The sequence below is a fragment of the Penicillium alfredii genome, assembly GCF_028826965.1.
Source record: "Penicillium alfredii strain IBT 34128 chromosome Unknown utg000009l_segment0_segment0, whole genome shotgun sequence".
In the NCBI taxonomy this organism is placed as follows: domain Eukaryota; kingdom Fungi; phylum Ascomycota; class Eurotiomycetes; order Eurotiales; family Aspergillaceae; genus Penicillium; species Penicillium alfredii.
Window position 1 is genome coordinate 2,737,801 of NW_026622706.1, and position 19,274 is coordinate 2,757,074.

A 19,274-nucleotide genomic window follows, 5' to 3' on the forward strand; every position below is an offset into this window, starting at 1 on the left:
GCCCAAACCATGGAAGCCTCGTACGATTGCTTGAATGCCACCAGCCACTAACGCCACCTCTCTGTGACTGGCTGTCTCTGTCTATGCGATAGCCACGGTAACATCGAGTGGGATTGGCAGGCAACGCAGTTATTTCTGTGTGTTTTTTTTCTTAGTAAAAAGAAAAAAGCCGACCGACGGAATAAATTGGTGCAACTGTATTCCTTGGTGTGCTTGGCCACACAATCACAGTAGATACACTGCTAATAACTTGGCTCCCAATATTCATGGGAAATATTCAATTTCCCATGAAGCGGCAATTCATTTCGGCCCCTTTTGCAGGGATCTACCAGCCCCCCTAAAAAGAAAGCAGCAGGATATCTCCAAGAAATCCCTCATAAACATCGCGTTAGAGTTGTCGCGCGTCTATAAAATGCGGGGGGATGTCATTTCTCTTAGGTAACAGTTTCCACTACATTTTCTGGGGTAAATAACAAAAAAAGAAAACAATGTCATATGTTTCTCATAATTGATGCGTAGACTTTGCCATGTGTTCCCCGGGAATAACCATGGAGGCACACTAGGGGAAAAAAGAGAGTCTGGGGTAAAAGTCTCTCCAATTGTCTAATGCATGCACATGGGCAACTTGCCCCCGAGACCCGACGAATCCTTCAGATTCAGCCAATAGAGAGCGATGTGTTTGAAGCAGCTATTTTCCATATGGTTGCTCTGACTTGATCTAGGTTCATGACCTTGGCTCGAAATTCTCGGATTTTCAACCCACACACTCTGCGGGTTATACTCCGCCAGTACCGGCCCGGTTTATCTAGTCATCGATACAATGCATTGCAAAATACTCTCTAAATGTCATATCTGTCTAGCAAGTCATAGTTCAATGTATACAACACTCTATCATCGGCTTCTTGAAAAGGATAGCTCTACCCTGGTGTCTCCATTGTGATTTCATATCTGTCCAAATGTGCCCCTTGACACTCAACGCCTTGTTTCCGGAGAAGAAAGCAAAAGGTGAAATGTCTACCAAGCCATAAACTCAGTCCGGACAGGTCCCGCTCTCAAGATGATTCTGCAGACTCATGGGCATGCAGTATCCTCGAGATAGCCGGCGATAGACTGCTACTGGCAATCCCCGGCCACCGAATATAGCCGCTGATAAGCTGGTGGGACACGAGAAGCTTCAGGGGGTCTGTCATTGGAGGTGGAAATTGTCCCTGCGTAGTACCCACATGGAATCATGAGGTATATCTGAGCTCCGGCTCTCATGCAAAAAAAGTCCATTACCTCCCCCCAAAAAAATGCGAGTTGTAGTAATTGGTGCTGATAGGACGCGGGCTAATGTGTTGAGATATCTGAGAAGATCTATTCGCTCCAAGCGCAGATCCTGGCCCCTGTTGTCGAATATGGTACTTTTTTTTTTTTTTTTAAAAAAAAAAAAAAAAAAAAGAAAAATGCCAAGTTTGAATTCGGGGTCTTGTCTGGTAGTCGCTGCTGCGAGGCTATACCTTCCTTTACTCTGCATTAGCTGTGTTTTCGATTTGGAAATCTATAAATATGCTTCGAGCAACGCCAAGCTATGCTTGACACCACTAAAGCTAACCGACGAGGACATGCATCCGGGAAATAAATATAATAGGAGCCCCCGGACCCTACAAACCCCAGATATTGCTGTTCCGAGCGGCTACACTCCCTGGGGCCGTCATGATCGGTGGGGCCGACACTCGGCTTGAAGCCTAGGTCGCGGTATGATATCTGAGATCGCATCAATACTTATCATGGCGTTTTCCCAGCCGCCCCCTAACCCGACACCCACGTGTTATTGATCTGTGTATGTTGGTATACTGTAGTCATCCACTGGCTTGAGGCATGGTCTAATGGCCCCCGGTGGAGACGTGTTTGAGCCCCCTACCAGCCCCCATCTGGTCATAAATAGACGCTGCTATTGTTAGACAAAGAAAGAGGGACATTTAGAGTGCCTAGGGAATTTTATTTCCCTGGGTATATAGTCATCCCGTTTCCTGGCTAGTTGCCAGATCCAGAGGTTGAAACTCACCATACCCAGAACTATATTCATCATGCGCCTCTCCCTAGCCCTATCGACAGCAATGTGGTTGGCAGGCACAATCGCCAGTCCCACGCCCAAAAGCGACAACAAACTACCACCAACACTCCCATTAGTGACTCAAATGGAAGACAGACTCAAGGCGATAGCGCCGCCTTCCACACAGCTCTCGCGAGACGGCAAGGATGCCGGCGACTGCGTGGCCCTCGTCTATGAGATCACAGACGGGCCCGACGCAGAAAAAGGCGTCAAAGACCTGATGGTCCAGGTGAATCTGTACGGGCCGGACGGCAAGCGGTTCCATACCGTGGCCCAGCCCCATCGCCAGCTGTGGAAAGACACCTATACTGTCCACTCCAAGGGCACCCCGATGAAACAAGACTTTGTTGTCAATTTCCTGCAGTCCGAGGGTGACGGCGCCTGGGACGGCAAGTCGCCGTCGAATTACCAAAAGTGGATTGTTTCGTTTCGGTACGGGACGCAGACCTGGAAGACGAAGCCGCCGCACGATGATACCATGTCTATTCCGTACTATGAGACGGATGGCTGGAAGGATGTCAAGGGGGTTGAGGCGCCGGTGAGTTCCTTGCTATTTTGTGCTGGTCCGTGTGTTCTTAAGTGTTAGGCTGACTTGTTTTGGACATTTTCGCAGATGCGGAAGATTAAGACTGCTTGGCCATGCAGATCATAGGCTTGATCGAATGATACTGCTGTGACAAAGCCTTGGATGGGATCTGTTCAATATAAATTAGCTTCGAAAACCATGGCTTGGAGAAGACTGGGAACGAGATTGGAATATAAATGCTAGCGGGGAAGCTTTTGACAAGTGTATGGCCAACCACACGGGCAGGTGGAAGTCTAAGAGCCATAGCATTCGATCATGGCTACTCTTCTCCTGATCCATGAATCCACGCTCAATACTAGCATCCATTACCACCAGTCAGACCCGATAGCACCAACCGTGCGACCCAACCCTTCAGACAAATGAAACATAGTTGAAACACCAAAAGAAAGATTCATTCATTCAGTCGACAGAGCCTTGGAAGTCTCATGTCGTTGCATTCGGTATCATTAATACACAGATTTTGTTCGTCATAGAGAAAACTGCAACCCCGAGCTCACGAGCTGGCCACTGGTCCTTCTCCACCGGGAATCAACTATATTCCAAGGGTCAACAATGAACGATCTGACATATCAGGAGAGAATCATACCATGCAGATGTTGTTTCCATTCAGCAAGAGCTTGGGGAGCTTGATCTGAGCGCCGGTGTAGTCACTGGAATCGGGTTAGTTCAATCAAAGACTTGAAATGAACACAGTAAAGACGATATTCTGATATTCCCACGTGGGAATCAAATCGAGAACGGGAATTTTCCAGTCACTGGGGACCTGCCCAAAAACAATGGTACAGGCTGAGAACAAATCAAATGAAACATAGCACATACAACTCAGTGACATCTTCCATAACCATATCTAAAGTCGCCGTCAGCATCTTGTGCGGTCCACAGATCCCTACTGTCCAAAGGGTTACTTACTGACGTAGTCGTCGAACCCGAGCAAGGTTCCGGAGAACTCTGGACAAAATTTAGTATACTAGCATTGTCTGTCCAGATGAATGATGCTCACCCTTGTCGCCCTTCATGATCACCCATATCCGAGAGCCGACGCACTTGTCGATTAGCTCTATTGGCAGGGTTAGCGGGGTCGGTCAGTGATAGCAAAGTCTTGCACTGACCAAGAGGAAGAAGCTGGGAGGCCATGATGTCCAACAGCGCGCAAAATCTCGGGCAATCTGTCCAGCGCAATTCGAAGTCCCAACGACCCGTGCGATTCACAAGCAGGCAGGTTGAGCGTCCAGAAAAGGAAGCTGCGATCGTTGGTCGTCGGAGCGGAGGTTAATCCGGCCTTTCAAGACTAGTCCATATTGGGACTAGCGTCGTGCCCCAGACTGGCCGTCGGCTTTTCTTTGTCTCGCGAGATACCCGTGGACAGTGGATAGTGAACCCTCCTGTTGCTGCCTTCTCTGTGTCGAACTCGAATTGCCTTGTGGTGGCCTTGTCTGGGACACATTTCCCAGCTCAATCTTTGCGACCTAAAGTCAGTCACGGAGCCACTGTAGCCGATTCTTGCGTGCTCCACTATGCTTGTTCCGCAAGATGCGAACATGGGAGAACCTTTCAGCAGGTCTGAGGTACCCGTCCTCAGTTGCCTGGGGCAGTCATCTTGGCAGGCCCATCGGTGAAAGGTCAATTACTCGAGGGCTGTCTGGGCAGAGGTGAGTGGACTTGGACCTTTGTTTTATAGCCTCAGTGCTGTTATGTTGACCAGAACTATAATGAACTTAGTGCCGGTGAGCGTACTCGCCGAAAAGCCAAGCCCGGTTTCTTCTATAACCAACACCGATTCTCTCCCCGCGTTCTCTCCCCGCTGCTGAGGCGAGCCTTTTCCAGTACCCCCGCGCGCTGTTTGGGCCAGGCGATTTACCACCACCAGGAAAGCCCTTGGGGAGAGGCGCCCGAAACTCGCGTGCAGGATTGGGTCGGTCTCTTGTTCCTCGTCAAGACCTAGTAGATCTCCTTCGAGCAAAATCGGTCGACGATTATGATGAGCCAGACACGGCTGAGACGGATGGCCATGATTTGCAAGAGCCGCAGCCTGAATCAGATACATCTGGCCCAGCGCAACCGCCACCTGTTGATTCCCGGCCAGAACCGAAATTCCTGGATTCTGAGGTGGTTGACCAGTTCGAAAGCCAATTTGAAACACTTCGTTCGTCCACCGAGGATGCTCGCGGTATCCTGTTCATGTTAGAAGGTGCAGGTTTAGGCCGCGAGGTCTTACAAGTTCTCAGCTTGATCAAGGCTTTTGAAATTAGGGGGTTTGTTACCCTTTTTGTCATGGAGGCTACACGCTTGGAACGCGAGGTCGTACGAGCGACCAGCTTGACCCCAAGTTTTGGAATCGAATTGATCAATGCAAGATTTTCCGATCTGAACGCTGAGATTTCGCGGACTGCCACAGAAAATACGTTGATTGATCACGAATTCTGTCAGATTGCATTCGCCGACGTCCCCAAACTGGCAGCAGACTTCAGGCATTTACGCAAGGCAATAAACGCGAACCGTCGCCAAGTTTTTGTTCTTAGGTTAAATGATTTGGCAAGGCAAGTTGAGAATTCGCGGTTGTCAATTCTGTGGTGCGAAGAAAAGATTGCTCGAGAATACCTGAGACCTCGGGAAGCCGCCAGAAACAAGGTTGATCGAGTTTTGGATGTGACTGGAAAGATGATGCAAGAGTATGCTGAGTTACAGGCCTTCCCTCAGCGTGCGCTCAAGACAATTTCGTCCATAAAATCGCAATGCTCTGATCTTTTCACGGCACCTTTCCCCCACGAAATTCAACGACTCTTTGGTAGGTATCACCATGTGTTCTCACAAGACGGCCAAAATTTGAGGGCCGCCTTGCACTATCATCGATCGCGCTGGCGCACTCGAAAATATCTAGACCATCCTTTACGCGAGTGCCAAATATGGAAGACGCAAAACTTCACACAGGTGGCACAAGCGCGAAAATGCTTCACTTCAGGGCCGGACGCGATCAAGTGCATTGCCCTTGGCTATGAGTCCAACAAGTGGGTGGCACAAAGATTGGACCTACAATCCAGGGCCGCATCACACTATCTTCGAGAAGTTTATAAGAAAGCACAAAAGCGGAGCCGTCGACCCGAGTCAAACTTGCATGCTCTTCAATTGGACGTTTTGGCACCATTCTGGTTTCTTCATATTCTTATCTCGCGGTTGATGAACGATGTATGGCACTTGATTGATTCTTTGAACGGAAAACTGGGCTCTCTGTGGCCTTTCATTCCTGTCGAGCGACAGTATCGCCGTGCTGATGAACTCGGGGATTGGACCGCCAAATTCTTGACGCACCGCAACGAATTTTTCAGGCAGGCGGATGAGCTGGAACATATCAATTGGCTGCGTCTCATATCGAAAGAACGGCTCCGCAAAATGCGTCAGCCAGACCCAGTTGAGCAACAGGGATTGTTTGTTGCCCCGAATCTGTTGAGTCACGATCCTGCCCGTTTCGAGCAATGGGCCAACCGCATGAGTCAGGCATTCTTTGACTCGTGGATCCTTAAACAAGCTATTGAACTAGGAGTCAAAGAATGGTCGATCATTTTTGCTGCGGTGGAGGGCCAAAAGCGGCATGTAGCCCGGGTCAGCTTGGACTTGGGCTCGGCGAGGCACGAATCGGCGAAGCAGGGCCGGAAAAAGCCCGGAAGCAACCGTCATGTGTCCAAGAAAACTTCGAAGTTGTCACGAAGTGGATCATCCAGGTTTGCTCGTCCTAAGCGCGAACAGAGCCGCTCGACGCTTGCCCACAACACCAAAAGCAAACGCCAGCAGAAAAGCACCGATCCTTCAAAAGATAGCCTTTCCTCTATTCAACCAAAGTCCCGCGCTGAGATGAAGGCCCCCGTGGATTCGCCACCGAAGTCTGATGCCCTGAAGGCCAAAGCCTCGCCAGCTCCTGGGGAAAACCCCCAAAGCAAATTCTGGCAGCCCAAGCCTGTTTGGGGTAAGCCTCAACATCAAAGACCATACAGCACCGATGCCACCCTCGATCATGACGGTCCCAGAGGGTGTAGCCGTGTCAAACCCGAGATCCCTCTAATTAGGTTGGCCACCGATGCATGTCCTGCTAAACAAATGGTGGATCACGCCTCGTTACAAGAGCCAAACACATCCGCAGGCACCGATCCTAGCGCAAAAGAGACCGCGACGCCACAGTTCTGGAGCCATCACTTGCACCGCAGACCGGACGGTCAGAAGCTCACGGTGCACTACTGCCGGTCTCGACGCACCACCGAAGCAGTGGCCCAGCGCTTCCTCAACAGCGAGGTCATTGGATTCGACATGGAATGGAAGGCCCAGGCGTCCGGCTTCGACAGCATCCAGAACAACCTCTCGCTGATCCAGGTTGCCAATGAGGAGCGCATTGCGCTTTTCCAGATCTCCCTCTTCAAGCCTGCGCGCACTCAGGACGACTTTGTCGCCCCGTCACTGAAGCGACTGCTTGAATCCCCTGATGTCATGAAAGTCGGCGTCTCGATCAAGGCCGACTCCACCCGTCTCCGCAAGTATCTGGGCATCGAAGCCCGCGCCATCTTTGAACTCAGCCACCTGTACAAGTTGGTTAAACACGGTCTGGTCAACCCGAAGCTCGTCAACAAACGAAGCGTCAATCTCAGCGAACAAGTCGAGGAACACTTTGGCCTGCCTCTGGAGAAAACCGACGATGTGAGGTGCGGTGATTGGGCTCGCGCTCTGAATTACCGCCAGATTCAATGTGAGCTTCTTACTTCCTTCTTCTTCTTCTTCTTCTCCCTGGCTCCTATGCTAACCTCCGTTCTTGAATACAGACGCCGCCACCGACCCCTACGCCTGCCACGCTCTCTTCCATGCTATGGAGCTCAAACGACTGGCCATGGACCCTGTCCCACCACGCCCCGCACACGCCGAACTCAACCTGCCTATTCTATTGTCACGCGGTGAAGAAGTTAAAAACGACGAGAACAACAATACGGAGCCCTTGAAGGTTTCTGCCGAGGCAAGCTTGGATGTCGTGAACTCTTCCAACGGCCCATCTTCGTCATCCACCTAGGTCTCGATTCAGATCCCACGAGTGCCTCGATCCTGGGTTTTCTCCGATTTCGTCAATGGAACAGCGAAAAGGCATTTCGATACCCATGATTTTGTCATTTCTCGGGTCGCATTTAGCATTGTCTGTTTAGCTGGCGTTCTGTCTTGTTCGATATCCTACACCCTGTGTTTGATTCATTTTTGTCCAGTTTGGGATACACATTTTTTAGCGTGTGATAGACTCCCCCTCTTTGGTAAGGCAAGCCATTTATGTAGAGTGAATACAGCATTTGAGATGCAGAGAGATATAAAAGAGGGGTATATATTGACTTAAGTATGTACATCGAGCAGAAAGTAGCAGGCCCACAGAAATATGTCCAAGGAAAGTACCGTGACTACCCGCGCAAGGGAAGGACTTTGGACAAAAGAACCTCCTGTCGACAAAGTGGACATTCGGGTTTCTCCCGGACCCAGTCCCGAACACAGACCCAACAAAAGACGTGGCCGCAGGTGGTCACACTCGGGTCCTTGAAAACCTCCAAGCACAGCGTGCACTTGCGCTGCTGGCCATCCGGGATCCACGAGACGGCGCCAGGATCCTCTTCCAAGTCATAGCGAGGCGCAGAGGCTGGGAGGACGGGGACGGCGGCCGGGTGCTGGATCGAGGCAAGCAGCGCGCCCGTCTCTGAGCGTGCCTCGCCTGGTGAATCGGCAGTGTTCTTCTCCTCTTCTGAGACGTTTACGCTGTGGCCCAGTTTCCGGACGTGCAAGAACCCTTGCACGGCGATCTGTAGCGCTAGCAGCACGCCCAGCACCTCGTACCCGATGCGCTGCTCGTTGTCTTCAATCTTCTTGGTGAAGACGTAGCGCAGCCGCCAAAGCCGCTTGGAGAGATGATAATAAGATCCGGTGAAGTAGAATGTGGCAATGCTGAGGGCGTAGATGGGGGAGAGGGATGTGATGGAGTCGACGTGTTCGAGGAGATACTGCTGGATGCGCAGCTTGGTCCAGAAGGACCGAAACCCCGACGTCGAGGTTTTAGAAGACGATTTTTGCGGCAGGGGGCTTGTTTGCTGTGCCGCACGGAGCTGCTGCCGAGCAATGCTGCGCTCGAGTTTGTTGCGTAGCCGGTGCCGCAATGCGGGGAGGATGCGCTGTAGTGTCCACGGGACTAGAATGCTGCTGAGGACGTAGCCGACGCGGCGGGTGATAGATGGTAGGCGAAGAGAGTCATCTTCGAGCTGGACCAGGTCACAGTACTCCTCGCCCAGGGTGCGGTTGCCGATGACCGTGGTCAGGGAGAAATAGAGCAGCTCCGTCAGGTGCTTTATCGCATCGGCATGGGTGTGTGCGAACCGGGCGCCCCGGAGAGACCGAACAATGTTCTGGGCTTGTTGAATCAGGCCGCTGGTGAGGAAGACATCCTTCTCGTGGGAGCGGATGACGTCGGGCGAGCTTGCAAAAGGATAGAAGTGCGAGGTGGGTGTGAGGGTATCTGTGGTGGGGAGGGATAGATTGGGGTCGTCGTCAGCCATGTTAATTGTTGGTGTGAGCGAGAGTGAAAAAAAGAGTAAGACGAATCAAGTTCGCTCCAGGATGTGTCAGGACATTGTCAGCCAGGCCCATGTCGCAACTCGCGCCCTCTGCGGAGATGGCGGTTTCCCGGACCTCGGCCAAAGTCAGGTGATCTGAAAACATGTTAGTCATCAGGGTCCATCACGTGACACATAGAAAAGCTCAACTTTCTTACGTGACAATACCATACGGGCGTCCAGAAATCCTAAATTAGCCCCTGGTCGTGTGTCCTTTTGGACTTTTGCGCTCATTGGACCTGACTCGTCCCTGTAGATTGAATTCTCCACGCCTTCTGGCTACAAGCAGTTAGGGATTTCGCTTTTCTTGGCAAATTGCCCCCTTTTTTTTCTGTTTCTCCGTGACTTTCCCGTGGGCTTTGCTATGGCCGACTTCTATGTAGAAGACTCAAGAGATACCGTGATTTGTTGGGGTGGAATTATAAGCACTTTTCTTTTCTTTCGAACAATTCAAAATCTACAATTTCAACAGACAATCCTTTTGGCGGGTGGGCTCCTGTCGATCAAGATATTAAAAGCCATTGTCTCGACCGTGTGGAGATTGCCGTTTGTATTGTTACTGCATGCTTACTTAGCAAGGCGGCGCCGACAACAAGTCTTTCTTTTTCCCCCCCTCAAAAGAAGTCTCACCCCTAGTCATTCTTTTTCTGCGCCAGCCTACACGCCCCGCGGGGTTTTGCGTTGTTTCTCTGCCCTTGCTCTTCTTTTGACCCTTCAGAAGACTCCTGGTGAAACAACCCATGGGAGAATGCCCGGCCCAGACCAACTGCCTCAATTGGATGGCTTTGGGATCACCTTCCCATTTCCTATCCGGGTCGCCGTGTGCTTAGTTGCTGGTAGGTGTCACCGGCACCTTTGGATCCGATGGGAATGACTCGCTAACTCCGCCAATGAATAGGTTTCTGGGGATTCGCCGTCAACCTTCATGTTCTGAAAAAAGCCAACATTGTAAGTGGCGGCTTCCACGGTCCATCGCGTCTTGAAAATTCACCAGGTCTAACACGACTATCAGGATGTCCCATCTCTCATTCGATACCCTGCGCGAACGTCCTCACAACGACCACATCATATAGCAGCGTATCGCCTAGCCGCCTTCTTCTCCGTCCCGATTGCAACGTGGTATCTCATCTTCTTGCTCGCCACACATCGCTCCCGAGAGTTAGTGGAACAGCTAGACTTCATTCCACTGTCGGTCTTCGTTATCCTTCTCGCCATCTTGGCATGGCCCTATAATCGCGCCTCCCGCAACGGCCGCATCCGACTTCTTAAAACCTTGCGGCGGATCAGCATCGGAGGCCTGGCTGAGACCCAGGATGGCAAATTCGGCGATATTTTGCTGGCCGATGCTTTGACCAGTTATTCTCGCGTTCTGGGAGATCTTTTTGTGAGCTTCTGCATGTTCTTCACCTACGACATCTCCGCCACCTCCAAACCCGACCGCCAATGCAGAAAGGAGTTTATCGTTCCTCTCGTCGTGTCGCTCCCCAGTCTCATTCGATTCCGCCAATGTTTGATTGAATACATACGTGCGCGGCGGGCGACTTCGCCCGCAGAACGCGGCCGGGAAAACCAGCACTTGGCCAACGCCCTCAAGTACGCTACTGCGTTGCCAATGATCTGGTTCGCTCCCAAACTGCGTTTCTACACTCCCAAGGACTTCCATGGGTACAGCGAGATGACAATGTGGCGTCTTCTGTGAGACTTTCTGTCGGGTATATTCTGGCTTCCATGGCTAACCTTTCCTGCAGTTTCTTCTTCACCTTTGTCAACTCCGCGTATACGTTCTGGTGGGACGTCGTCAAGGATTGGGATCTGACACTCTTCTCTCCCGACCGCATCAGCAAGGACTATCCGTATGGTCTCCGTCGCCATCGTTGCTTCTCGTCCTACCGAGTGTACCACTACGCCATCGCCGTGGACCTCGCGCTTCGTTTCACGTGGCTGTGGCGCATGTTTCCCGGACTGGGATGGCTTCCCGAAACCGAAAGTGGTCTGTTCACGCTGATGATGCTCGAAATATTTCGTCGCTGGATGTGGGTGTTTTTCCGGATTGAGGCCGAATGGGGTAAGTTTTTTCACTGTACCCGTCTTGATCGATGTTAAGAATGAGTTTGCTGACATGTTCTGTGCGACAGTCCGGAATACCCGCGGCCCTGTCCCCGATGACGTTTTACTCGGCGATTACAATCACAAATTCGACACGGACTGAGCCGCCCATCACATCTCATATCTTCTTTTTGGGCGCTTGGAGCGGGAATGAGGATGAATTCAAAACGACACGACCATTAAACCCTTGAACCCGTCTATGCTAGTCTCTGTCATCCAGTTGAGAACATCGATATAAACGAGGCTTGCTCTTGTCTATCCTTCTGTGAGTTTTGGCTGGTTCTATCTGGATAGCATGAATATTTGAGCTCGTACACCTGACCAGGTGCCAGCTTCAAGGTTATCTCTTGGGTCTGTCTTTCCGTGGTGTATTGAGGGAGTGGTCTACTTTTGTGACAGGCATTGTTGATTGTTGCTTGGCGCCTGGTGTCTTGCTGTGCTGGGAGATATCGTCTTCCAGGACATCTGGTTGATCTGCATGTCCTTAGTCCCCGGACTCAATTCTGTATATACCGTTTACCGACTGGGGCTGGTTTCCACGATTTGTCTCGGTTGCCTCATGTACGATATTGTCTTCATGCATTTGTTGTACATTCATTCTATTCTCAAAACCAGCGATCGCCAAAGTGTGTCTTGTAAGCGAGTATCGTAGAAGAACAAAAGATGTAAATGTCTCTAAATTCGCGCTATGTACAGTGTAGAAGTGAAAAGAGTAGTTAGTATGTACAGCCTGTGCGAGTCTACTGATCCAAGTAGACAACCCCCGTCTCACTCTGTGTGTGTCTTTGAGGAACATCTCGTCTCGCCAGTGGCTACCAATACCTCACAAGAGCAACCACCGAGACGCCAACAAGCGCCAGACCCACAGCCCAGCGAGTCAGTCCCCGACGCACATGATATTTAGCCGTGCGATCAATAGCCTCCGAGTCATTGACACGCGGGAACGGGCAATCCGCGGGGACATCCCTGCCAAGTGCAGCACACAACGGCTCCCAACCATCACGAACATCAAAAAAGACCAGACGGTCCGCCGGCACGATCTCCTTGAGCCAGGCAACATGGCGCGTGTACGAGTCGCGCCCCGGCGGCGTCTCGCGATACAGCGCCGTCCACTGGTCGCGCAGGAGCATGCCGTAGCTGATGAAATGGCGCATGCCCGGCAACGGCAGCAGCACCGCGCGCACAAACCACATCTCCGTCTTACCGCGGACCTGCTTCATGCTGGCGTCCCAGGAGTCCGGGTCGCGGACCGTGCAGATCACCTTCGCTGTCGGGAACAGCTCCATCAGCTCCGGCACGAACTGCGCCCCCGGGGAGTCGGTAATCGCCGCGTACCCGGCTAGCTTGCGGTGCATCAGCTTCAGCACCGTGTGTCGGTCGCTTGGCCCGCGCAGCCAGTGCTGGAGGATCTGCATCCAGGTCTTGATTTCGTCGGGGGTCCCCATTGTTGTCTGCGTGCCGCAGTGGTACACCGGTCCTTCTAGGAGGGTTTCCAGGGCTCGGCTGAATGATGCTGAGCCTGTGCGCGGTAGACCGGCTCCGATCACTTGGATCGAGGTGTTGGGCGCCGGTACTGATGCTTGCTGGCCCATTTTCTCTTCTCTTTTTACAGGAGATTCGTTTTGCTGCTTTGTTAAATGGCAGTCCTCGGGCCGGACGATCCTTGAAGAGGGGCAACAAAGGTGGGGGGGGAGGAGGATGAGCTTGAGATCGGGACGAGTTGCGTGCGAACTCAGAGCTTCCCCTTCCGTTCTTATATATATAGAGAGGGAGCGTCTCCAGCCTGGGTCTCGCAATCTAACATTCGAGTCAGCCGAAAGGACCGTAAACAAACACGGTATCTGTTCATCTTGGTGGAGCTCCAACTTTGGCCCCCTTACTGAATTTTACTGGATTTTAGGGCCAGAGAGAGGTGAGAATGGCATAATTCGCCCTGGCTCCACGAATTGTGCAAACATGCAAGTAATAATGACAAGAATAACAGCAGACTAATAATCTTCTAACCCTTTTTGGAGAATGCACATCCGGGATCCACGGAAGGATTTGCCGTTTATATGGGGCCCGGACTACAACACAACTATAGTATACCAAGTTAGAATTTAGGCCGAAAGGAATTAAGGATTTCCATAACAAGACGTGAAAAAAAAAACATCTAGCTTCTTCTCTGTCTACCCAATCTCTATGTTACTTCAGGGTGAATGTGCTAGCTGGATATTTAGGGGTGATGATTTACCCTTCTTCGCCAATATCTACAACTCCTCTATCAAAATTCTATAGCCTCCACTACTACCTTTTATGCTTACTTTATCTTGTGCATGTCAATGAATCACGACCTCAACCCTACTATATCTTACCCTTAAACCACGGTATGCAAAGCTTTTCTCTTTTAATGCCTTGTCTTGGAACCATAAAACCCAACAAATCGCAATTGGGATTTTCATATCAGCGCAGATGAGAGCTATTCCTCACTCTTCTTTGGCAAAAATAGGCAATCCTGTCCCATTGGAGATGCTCCGAGTGAACTAGATGCAAGAAGGGGAAAGAGTCTGGGCTATGCTTCCTCGCTTTTTGTTTATATTTGCCCCCTCCCCCCCCCTTAAAATCCATGTTTTGACGCTATAGTAAGACCGACTAATGCCTTTCGTCGTCTCTAGCATCTCCAAACTGATAGTTGCAATAGATGGACCAATATGCTTCCTAAAACAATATCTGGTTAGTATATTACCACTCGACTAGCTGTAGAATGACCAGGAAAGAAAAAAACACAAAAAAAAAAAAAAAAAAAGGGTAATGTCTTGTATGAAGAGGCACTTACTGCGATAAACCATTCATAGTTGGGTGCATTGATGAGGGTTTTGTAGCGATCGTTCCCTCGAGCATCTCGTAAATTCGTTGCACTCTGAGGCCCCATAAGAAGGTATGGCTGCCCATGGTGGGTTTCCACAATATCCATGATATTAGAACGGCTTCCGACATAGGGCACGTTGATGTCTTTGCTGATTTCTTGGGTATGACTATAACAAAGATGAGACTAGTCAGATTTGGTTACAGATAATCAAGAGAGACCAAGGGCTGAAAAAGGAAGGGAAAGAAAAAGGAAGGGAAAGAAAAAGAAAAAGAAAAAGAAAAAGAAAAAGAAATTACTCACAGCGCCTCATGGCCATACAGAGTCCCCAAGACCAACATTCTGTACGAGACATAGCGATCCAGCCGATGTGAGCTGGAGCTCTGCGGACATTCACGGTAGCCCAGGTTAGGGTATTGTAACCCCAGAGGACAAAAATGCATCATCGAATAGTCCCGAACCCATCTCCTGCTTTTTTGATCATATCCATGGTCCGTATAGGCAAAGTGAGTACCGTCACATCTGCGCTGAAAGTCGTCTGCATTGATTCGAATGCCCCTTAGGCGTTCAGAGCCTGGTTCGTTGAGTGAAGGGGGCGAGACAAGCCGGTCAAGCATGCTTATCACAAAGTTCCATCCATTCGAAGGAAAGTATTTGGATAAAACTTGATATAGGTGGTCCACTGAATCACACATGCGCGGATCGGTCTGGTGGACCCAGACATCGAGGATTTTATGGACCATTACACTCAAATCCTCGGCTGCTGCTTTAAGTTGTCGTATTCGACGGCTGTCTCGGGGGAAGTTGATAAATTGGCTGTATGCTCGAGCCTCAAGTGGGTTGGAGAGGGAGCTGTGTTATCATAGAGACAGATTAATTAATTAGTCCTTTTTAATGAATAGTTGTGTGTTTTGAGCAAATCGTCCCACCTTGATTTTAGAGGACTGGCTCCTCCCCAGGCAGTAAACAAGAGGAGGGTGACAGCCAGGAGACTGCTAAAATAAGCCAGCCTTGTCATTTCGAGCCTGGGAATGCTAAAGGAATTCGGATATCTTTTATAAAGGAGAACGGGTTAGAAATTGATATTAGGGCAAGAGGACTCATATATTCTTTTCCCAGACGGCACACTACAGGCATCCCTTATTCATTGAGACAAAAATCATGGGTATACTCGCCCTGCCCATTCTCCGCAATCAGGATGAATAATGCCTAAAGCACACCTGGGCAGCCTCAGAGCCAATAATAAGGCCATGAGCGCTCAAAGAGAGCCGGATGGGGCACTGCAATGTAGCAGAAGATCTCCATCTAAACCGGTTTTTGTTTTGCGTCAACTGCTATGTAGATCTATTTCCATGAGCATACGAGAATCTCAGGCCTCTCACCGGGCGAAGTTGGGGGCGACATGATTCGCAGTGGTCCTCGTTTGTTAGAGACTACGGAGTACGTCCGGATTACTAGGTCATAGAAAGTGAAAAAGAGCCAAAGTTCTTTTCGAGCTCTAGACGGGCATTTTTCTCGATTGAACTATAGATTGAACACTCCCTCAACTCCTAGAATTGACGCGTTATATCTACCAGTCTACTTCATCTCCATATGGAAAGAGACAATTACCTGAATCGTCATAGTTACCAACAGATCGGGGCACAAAAGGGTCGCAAGGACTCTACTTTGAGTCAGGAACAAGTCACGCCATATTTACGCCCTAAGAATCTAATCTAACCGGAAGCGAGCAGGCCAAGCGGGTTTTCCAAATAAGTACATACGCGTGCAAAAGTCTGTCTACTCTACACTCCCTATATTCACCGGTAAACTCGATGATTTCGATTGTAAATATCTCGACAACTTTGGATAGGATACTATTTTGAATTTCTGCATGTTTTAGAAACATATTATCCATTTCGGTTGAGATCCTCGAGTCCCACGATTTACTCGAAATTTGTGGCGTCGGCAGACTTTGGGGGCTTTATTGTATTAGCGGATATCAGATGCGCTTAGTAGGGTACATATATCCCGATCAACCAGGTACCCAGTAGATCTATAGGTACTTGTAAGCCACTGGGCGAGTAGATTCTCAACTATTTCCTGCTTATGGGGTTTGTATATCGCTAGCAACAATCTTGACAAGACACATCCGAAGCAATCCTTCCGACATAAACGCCGGATATCGCCCCCACGAGACTGCCATTGAGGGGTTGAACGAGTAATTCAATTCTCCATTTCTCTGCATGCTACCCTCCGACGCGAATCTCTCTTGGCTTGCTTGGCATCTCCAGATCGACACTTTTTTTGAGATATCATCATGGCTGCCACCAACGACGGCCACGCCACGCGGCACCAGCAGTGGTACGACCCGGATCTCGAGCAGGTCAACCCGCAGATCCGCCACCTGCTGGAGAAATACTCCCAAGTCCCGTCGGGAGATGTAGTCAAGCATGTCAACGCCATTGTACGTTTCGATTATACCTTTTACCCCTGCCACCCCTGCCACCCCTGCCACCCATACATAACATACATACCTTGTACTAACCAGGCCCACAGCGTGCCCGCGGCTTCGCCTCAAACCCATACCCATGCATCGGTTACTACCGCTTCCTGAACCTCACGCTCCTCACGCACCCGCTGTACGCGAGCATTCTCTCGCGCCTGAAACAAAACCCCTCCGCAGTCTATGTGGACCTGGGCTGCTGTTTCGGCCAGGACCTGCGCCAGCTCGTGCTGGACGGGGTCTCATCGGCGCAGCTGATCGGCGTCGACATCGAGGGCCCGCTTATGGAGCTCGGCTACGAGCTGTTCCTTGACCGACAGAGTCTTGCGAGCCGGTTTGTCGTTGCTGACATCTTCCTGGGCAATGCGCAGGGCGAGCCCTGGACAGAGCTGGTGGCAACAGGCGCGGATGTCGTGCACTGCTCAGCGTTCTTTCATCTGTTTCCGCTTGCGCAGCAAATCCAAGCTGCTACGGTTATTGCGGGGATTGTCAGGAAGGGCGGCGTGATTGTGGGTCGGCAGAGTGGGAGTGTCAAGCCTGCTGAGGTTCCGGCTATTAAGCCTGGGAGTACGAGTTTTCGCCATGATGTGAGTACTCTCGTTGAGATGTGGGAGCGTGTCGGAGCGGAAACGGGGACGAAGTGGAAGGTGGAGGGGTCTCTTGATGAGGTGGGGATTAACACGGCGAAGAAGAATGCTGTGGAGGATGAGAACTCGAGAAGATTGCTGTTTACGATTACTCGGGAGGAATAGATAGAAGAGTCAGAATGAGCAATAGACATATATGGACATATATAAGCCATAACCAATACAGGGAACTATCGAGTCCATGTGCAATAACTACCTAAATATCAACAGGAGAAGACGCTTATGAATCCACAGCAGTACGCCATGCAACTTCCATGGAACGCTTGCTAAACAAGCATCAGACACGAAGAAATAAAATACGATAAAACAAAATGAAATAAACCAAAAATGTAAATCCAAGATTCTCCACCTAAATAATCGCTAGTATCGTCCCTTCATCTCGTAAAGCATCACCATATCAATAAATCCTAATCACCATTATCGAAGGCCAGAGTTAGGGTGATTTGGAGGGGCATGGCTCTCAAATAGATCTTCCAGGTATGCACTCGGGGCACGACCCTGCGGCGCTTGGCTCAGATTCAGCGAGCTGGTTGAGCCGCCCCCGTACGACTGGCGCGGATTGAGCGGCGGGTCATGCAATGGACCGATTGGCGGAAGAGTCGGGGAGCTGGGCGGGTAACCCGGCGAGGCGAGACCGGCGGTAGGTGAGTACGGCGTGGAGTGCGCGGCAGCGCCGGCGGGGGTGGAACTGCCGGCGGCAGCATAGTAGCCAGCAGGCAGATAGCTCGAGCCGCGGTTGCCCGCCGCGTTGTTCAGACTGGCAGGCGATCCGGCGCCGCCGGCCGTGGGCGAGAAGAAGAGGCCGCTATTGGAGCTGGGGACTCGGTGGGGCTTGTAGTTTGCGCGCGTGGCGGCGCCGAGTTTGTCGAGCGAGACGCTGGCTGTAGGAGCCGCTGCGTATACGGTTGATCGCTTCTTCTTGCTGCCGCGCAGTAGCCGCTTCGATTCGGACGAGTGGATCATCGCTGCGCGCCGCACCGAGCGGTTGACGGACCATGCGATGATGGCTCGCCAGGCTAACACAGATAGTCCGATCAGCCCGAGGACGGCGCCCACGGCGATGAAGACGGTCCCCTCGGGGGTGTTCGTTGTTTGCATGTATGGCGCATTTGCGATGGGGGGTACCGTCACAACAGGGTGGGTACTACTAGTGGTGGACGAGGATGTTGAGGTCGTCGAAGAGTCCGATGTGGTGGTGCTGCTGTCAGCCGTCGTGGTGGTATCGGAGTCGGTGGTGGTAGCCATGGTCTCGCTGGTAGAGGAAGAGGAGGTGGTGCTGGTGGTGTCCGACTCTGACGTCGAGGAAGTATTGGTGTCGGTTGTCACAGCAGCGGTCTCGGTCACGCTAGGGGCACTATCCGTGGTCCCGGGATCGTCGGTGGTCTGGGCGTCGGTAGGATCCGTTGTTGTATGGTCCGCGGGCATCGCAGATACTCGAGCTGCGATCGCAATGACCAGCAGTAGTAACAATATAAATGAGGGATTGGCTTTGGCAAGCCGCCGTGGTCGAAGTCGCATGGTGAAATCGACTGTAAACAATCGATCGGCCGCTTCTCCACTGGGGTGCGGGTCAGTCGGGCTGGGCGTAGATCGTGAACGATAGTGAGAAATCAAGTATGGCAGGTGTCTCTTCAGGCAGTCTATCCACGACGACAATTCTTGACGTCTGGCCTTGGTTTCAAATAGGGCTGCAATATGTCTTAGTTGTCAGAATGCCTGGCTGCTGTACTCCTCAAGTCACGAATCTTCCAGTCAACGGGTTTTCCAATGGAGGCGTATTGAGGTCTTCGGGAAAAACGAGTGACTGACTCCTCAACAGAAAGCAACGAGCGTCTGGAATGTTTACAGGAAGAGGAACAGTTTGGCATAAGCGAAAACCGCGGAGCAAAACGGCAC

The 19,274-nt window shown here is 51.1% G+C and overlaps 8 protein-coding genes across 8 annotated transcripts; 4 read left to right on the forward strand and 4 right to left on the reverse strand.

The window, feature by feature from the left end:
- Window positions 1-2,069: 2,069 nt before the first annotated feature.
- NUU61_006957 (uncharacterized protein) lies at window positions 2,070-2,761 on the forward strand (the record flags this gene model as incomplete). Its single annotated transcript, XM_056657484.1, has 2 exons — window positions 2,070-2,633; window positions 2,741-2,761. 2 exons carry the CDS (start codon window positions 2,070-2,072, stop codon window positions 2,759-2,761), a joined length of 585 nt encoding a protein of 194 aa, XP_056510284.1.
- A 413-nt stretch (window positions 2,762-3,174) lies between these two features.
- On the reverse strand, window positions 3,175-3,815 carry NUU61_006958 (RNA-binding protein LSM5; the record flags this gene model as incomplete). Its single annotated transcript, XM_056657485.1, has 6 exons — window positions 3,175-3,213; window positions 3,268-3,331; window positions 3,501-3,528; window positions 3,591-3,629; window positions 3,682-3,738; window positions 3,791-3,815. 6 exons carry the CDS (start codon window positions 3,813-3,815, stop codon window positions 3,175-3,177), a joined length of 252 nt encoding a protein of 83 aa, XP_056510285.1.
- Window positions 3,816-4,952: 1,137 nt separating this feature from the next.
- On the forward strand, window positions 4,953-7,725 carry NUU61_006959 (3'-5' exonuclease; the record flags this gene model as incomplete). Its single annotated transcript, XM_056657486.1, has 2 exons — window positions 4,953-7,410; window positions 7,484-7,725. The coding sequence occupies 2 exons, from the start codon at window positions 4,953-4,955 to the stop codon at window positions 7,723-7,725; spliced, it is 2,700 nt and encodes an 899-aa protein (XP_056510286.1).
- A 373-nt stretch (window positions 7,726-8,098) lies between these two features.
- On the reverse strand, window positions 8,099-9,238 carry pex10 (ubiquitin-protein ligase peroxin 10; the record flags this gene model as incomplete). Its single annotated transcript, XM_056657487.1, has 1 exon — window positions 8,099-9,238. The coding sequence occupies one exon, from the start codon at window positions 9,236-9,238 to the stop codon at window positions 8,099-8,101; it is 1,140 nt and encodes a 379-aa protein (XP_056510287.1).
- Window positions 9,239-10,043: 805 nt separating this feature from the next.
- Window positions 10,044-11,504, forward strand: NUU61_006961 (EXS domain-containing protein; the record flags this gene model as incomplete). The annotated part of the gene is made up of 5 exons (XM_056657488.1): window positions 10,044-10,131; window positions 10,194-10,243; window positions 10,308-10,990; window positions 11,044-11,360; window positions 11,431-11,504. 5 exons carry the CDS (start codon window positions 10,044-10,046, stop codon window positions 11,502-11,504), a joined length of 1,212 nt encoding a protein of 403 aa, XP_056510288.1.
- A 709-nt stretch (window positions 11,505-12,213) lies between these two features.
- Window positions 12,214-12,993, reverse strand: NUU61_006962 (sulfotransferase family protein; the record flags this gene model as incomplete). Its single annotated transcript, XM_056657489.1, has 1 exon — window positions 12,214-12,993. The coding sequence occupies one exon, from the start codon at window positions 12,991-12,993 to the stop codon at window positions 12,214-12,216; it is 780 nt and encodes a 259-aa protein (XP_056510289.1).
- A 3,552-nt stretch (window positions 12,994-16,545) lies between these two features.
- Window positions 16,546-17,483, forward strand: NUU61_006963 (class I SAM-dependent methyltransferase; the record flags this gene model as incomplete). Its single annotated transcript, XM_056657490.1, has 2 exons — window positions 16,546-16,692; window positions 16,785-17,483. 2 exons carry the CDS (start codon window positions 16,546-16,548, stop codon window positions 17,481-17,483), a joined length of 846 nt encoding a protein of 281 aa, XP_056510290.1.
- A 312-nt stretch (window positions 17,484-17,795) lies between these two features.
- Window positions 17,796-18,896, reverse strand: NUU61_006964 (uncharacterized protein; the record flags this gene model as incomplete). Its single annotated transcript, XM_056657491.1, has 1 exon — window positions 17,796-18,896. The coding sequence occupies one exon, from the start codon at window positions 18,894-18,896 to the stop codon at window positions 17,796-17,798; it is 1,101 nt and encodes a 366-aa protein (XP_056510291.1).
- Window positions 18,897-19,274: the final 378 nt, after the last annotated feature.